The sequence below is a fragment of the Dryobates pubescens genome, chromosome 9 (genome assembly GCF_014839835.1).
Source record: "Dryobates pubescens isolate bDryPub1 chromosome 9, bDryPub1.pri, whole genome shotgun sequence".
Lineage (NCBI taxonomy): Eukaryota > Metazoa > Chordata > Aves > Piciformes > Picidae > Dryobates > Dryobates pubescens.
In genome coordinates this window covers 9,481,760-9,485,215 of record NC_071620.1, presented here as the reverse complement: position 1 = coordinate 9,485,215, position 3,456 = coordinate 9,481,760, and the positions used below count along the sequence as shown (strand labels likewise).

The window sequence follows — 3,456 nt, the reverse complement described above, 5'->3', positions numbered from 1 at the left end:
CTGGATAGGATGCTGTACTGGAATGAGTTTTGAAATATTAAACTGAGTGGAGAAATCTCTCAGGTAGCACACTGCCACAGTTTTGTGAGTGTCAATGATTAGTAAAATAGAAAGATTTTTTCCCCACAGATCAGAGTTACAGCTGCTCTTTAAGAACTGCCTGGGTTTCTGGAATGCAAATACATGTGGAGCTCCAACCTACTTCTTTTGCCTACTTCACCGGAATGCTTGTAAGTACCTGGCACTGCAGACTACAGCAGAAACCAGATCAAAAGAAATCACAGGTAAAAGGATACAGGGAAGTGAGGGGGATGGAAAGAATGAGAGAGAACAAAGCCATATAAAACAAGCCTCTCTAGGCCTATGGAAGAATCATTCACCAAGTTTTCAATATACATCTTACAAAATGCAGCTTAGAACATCAGCATATACTGCAATTACTGACCAAATCCTGCAGTTTGCCCTTAAATCAATCTGATTTAGATCAAAGGGAGTTTACTCAAAAAGAAATGTACAATTTACACCCCACCGAGCACACTTCCATTCCTGCCATCTTCTCATTATTGGAGCATCTGTGACAACCTAAAAATAAAACCCATTTATGTTAGCTATTTTATGGATAAAGTTACTCCATAGGCATTTCATCATATTTTACCTTTTTAAGGATATATGACCAGCAGTATCACACACATATTTGAAAAGTCCTGAATAGGTATTCAATAAGTCAGTAAATCAGTTAACCTGGGCACTTATTTACCACAATTAAATTTATGTATTAGATCCCCAAAATTAATTAAATAAATCAATCAAATAGCCACATTCAGAAAATACAGCAGTAAAATTAAGCCAGGATGGATTTACTATGGATATATTCATAGGAAAAAAAAGTTTACAAAATACAGATGGAATTGTTTCTGTATATATGAACATAAATCTCAAGTAAAACATATAGTCATGGAGTCTAAAAGAAATTTAAACTAATCGAGTAGGTCAAAAGAAAAGGCTGCTGCCAGCTGTCAGGTTAGTTTCTCTTTTCGAGCAGGGGTTAGAAACTGAAGAATGTGGAGACAGGGTGAATTTGATGAGCTGAAATTTCTCAAACGGTCACAGTCACAAAAGGCCTCCGAAGTGAAAGAAAGTTCAACCTTCTTTGGCCCAGAGAAAACATGCCAAGAAATTCACATTCATTATTCACAAATATTATTCCCTCCTACATCCTCTTTTCACTCTTACTAGAGCATTTTCTTTGCAAATATTAAACGTTTGTAAAAGGAATGACTGCAAATGGAAAATACAATGAACAGAAATCAATTCCCAATGACATCCTAAGGTCTAGACATGAGCTTCCACTCTCAGCTTCCCAGTGTTGCGGGGGGATCAGAGCCAGCAGGCCTGACTTAAGCAGGAGTAGCTGTGGAGAGCTGCAGTGTAACAAGCAGAGTCTTCTACTGAACTTTACAACGAGCTCAACAACTTTTGGTTTTTTTTAAAAACAAAAGCCATACAAGCAGCAGCTGACACCTGGTGTTATAATGGGACATGGCTGAATAAGTAGGAGACAGATTCCCCATTATGAGTCCTCCTGATGGCCGCAGCAAGGATCACTGAGATGTCAATCACCTGGATTTTGTGGTCCTGTTTCATCTTGTCCTCCTGGGGTATTGTATTTGTGACTACAACTGCCTCAAAACAGGCATTGTTGATGCGAGAAATTGCTGGCCCAGAGAAGACCCCGTGGGTTAAGATGGCATAAACTTTGGTGGCTCCAGCTGGCACAAGCTTGTCTGCAGCATGACAGATGGTATCACAGGTGTCTGCCATATCATCTACCAGAATGGCCACTCTGTCCTAGACATCACCCACCAGCACCATGCGATCCACTTTGGTGGCCTTCTTGCACTCCTTGTGAATGAGGGCGAAGTCTACGTTTAATCGATCTGCAATGCAGGTCACTCTCTTGGCTCCACCAGCATCTGGTGAAACAATAGTGCAGTTCTTCCACTCTGCAATATTCTCCTTGATCCATTTCAGTACAGCAGGCTCAGCATATAAGTTATCAACAGGAAGATCAAAAAAGCCCTGAATCTGAGAGGCATGCAGGTCCATGGTGATTATGTGATCTGCACCTGCTACAGACAGCATGTTTGCAACCAGCTTGGCAGAGATTGGAGCACTACTCGTGTCCTTTTTGTCCTGCCGAGCGTAAAGGAAGCAGGGTATGACAGCTGTGACTCTGCTGGCTGAAGCAATCTTGCAGGCATTTATCATGATAAGGAGCTCCACCAGATTGTCATTGATCTCCCCACAGCCACTCTGCACGATGTAGACATCCTCCCCTCGCACACTTTGGCCAATTCCCATGCACGTCTCTTGGCTGCTGAACTTCTTCGTGACCACCTTGCCCAGCTCCAGGCCGAGGCGGTCGGCTATCTTCTGGGACAGGTCCTGGTGCGAGCTCCTGCTGAAGATCTTGATGTTGGGCATGACGGCAGCTGCAGCAGCGGCTCCCTCCTCCTCTCTGCTCCACTTCGCACCACAACCGGCTGCAGCATGGGGACCCACACGCCTCCTGGGTGAGGACGCGGCAGACTGAGCACAGGGCACAGCACCGCGCACCTACTCCACAGACCTACTCCACGTACCTGCTCCACGTACCTACTCCAACATCTTACATCATTTGTAACACTACCTCAAAAAATTTTGTTTCCTCAACCTATTTTTTTTTTACAATATTAAACATTCTTACCATCATCAGGAAGCTTTACAGGCATTTTGACTTGCTCCCATGAGCCACTTGCTGTTTTAACTACATAGAAAACAAACCAAAATGGAAATGAAGTGGAAAGTAAGTACAGAAACCAATTTGAATACATAGAATAAACCAGGTTGGAAGAGACCTTCAAGATCATCGTGTCCAACCCATCAACCAATCCAACCCACCTAAACAACTAAACCATGGCACCAAGCACCCCATCAAGTCTCCTCCTGAACACCTCCAATGATGGTGACTCCACCACCGCCCCGGGCAGCCCATTCCAATGGCCAATCACTCTCTCTGTATAGAACTTCTTCCTAACATCCAACCTAAACTTCCCCTGGCGCAGCCTGAGACTGTGTCCTCTTGTTCTGGTACTGGCTGCTTGGGAGAAGCAGCCTGTCTACAACCTCCCTTCAGGTAGTTCTAGAGAGCAATAAGGTCATCCCTGAGTCTCCTCTTCTCCAGGCTAAGCAACCCCAGCTCCCTCAGCCTCTCCTCATAGGGCTTGTGTTCCAAACCCCTCACCAACTTCGTTGCTCTTCTCTGGACTCGTTCCAGCAAGTCAACATCCTTCCTAAAGTGAGGGGCCCAGAACTGGACACAGTATGATGATGGGTTTTTGTGGTTTTTTGGGGTTTTTTTTTTGTTTGTTTGTTTTTTAAAGAAAACTCTTAGAGGTTTTTTTGACATGAGAAAAA

The 3,456-nt window shown here is 43.8% G+C and overlaps 1 protein-coding gene across 1 annotated transcript; it reads right to left on the bottom strand.

The window, feature by feature from the left end:
- Positions 1-1,376: 1,376 nt before the first annotated feature.
- On the bottom strand, positions 1,377-2,555 carry LOC104296856 (ribose-phosphate pyrophosphokinase 1-like). The gene is given in 1 exon segment (XM_054164206.1): positions 1,377-2,555. A coding segment is annotated over 1 exon segment (957 nt). The 5' UTR covers positions 2,485-2,555; the 3' UTR covers positions 1,377-1,527.
- Between the last annotated feature and the right edge of the window lie 901 nt (positions 2,556-3,456).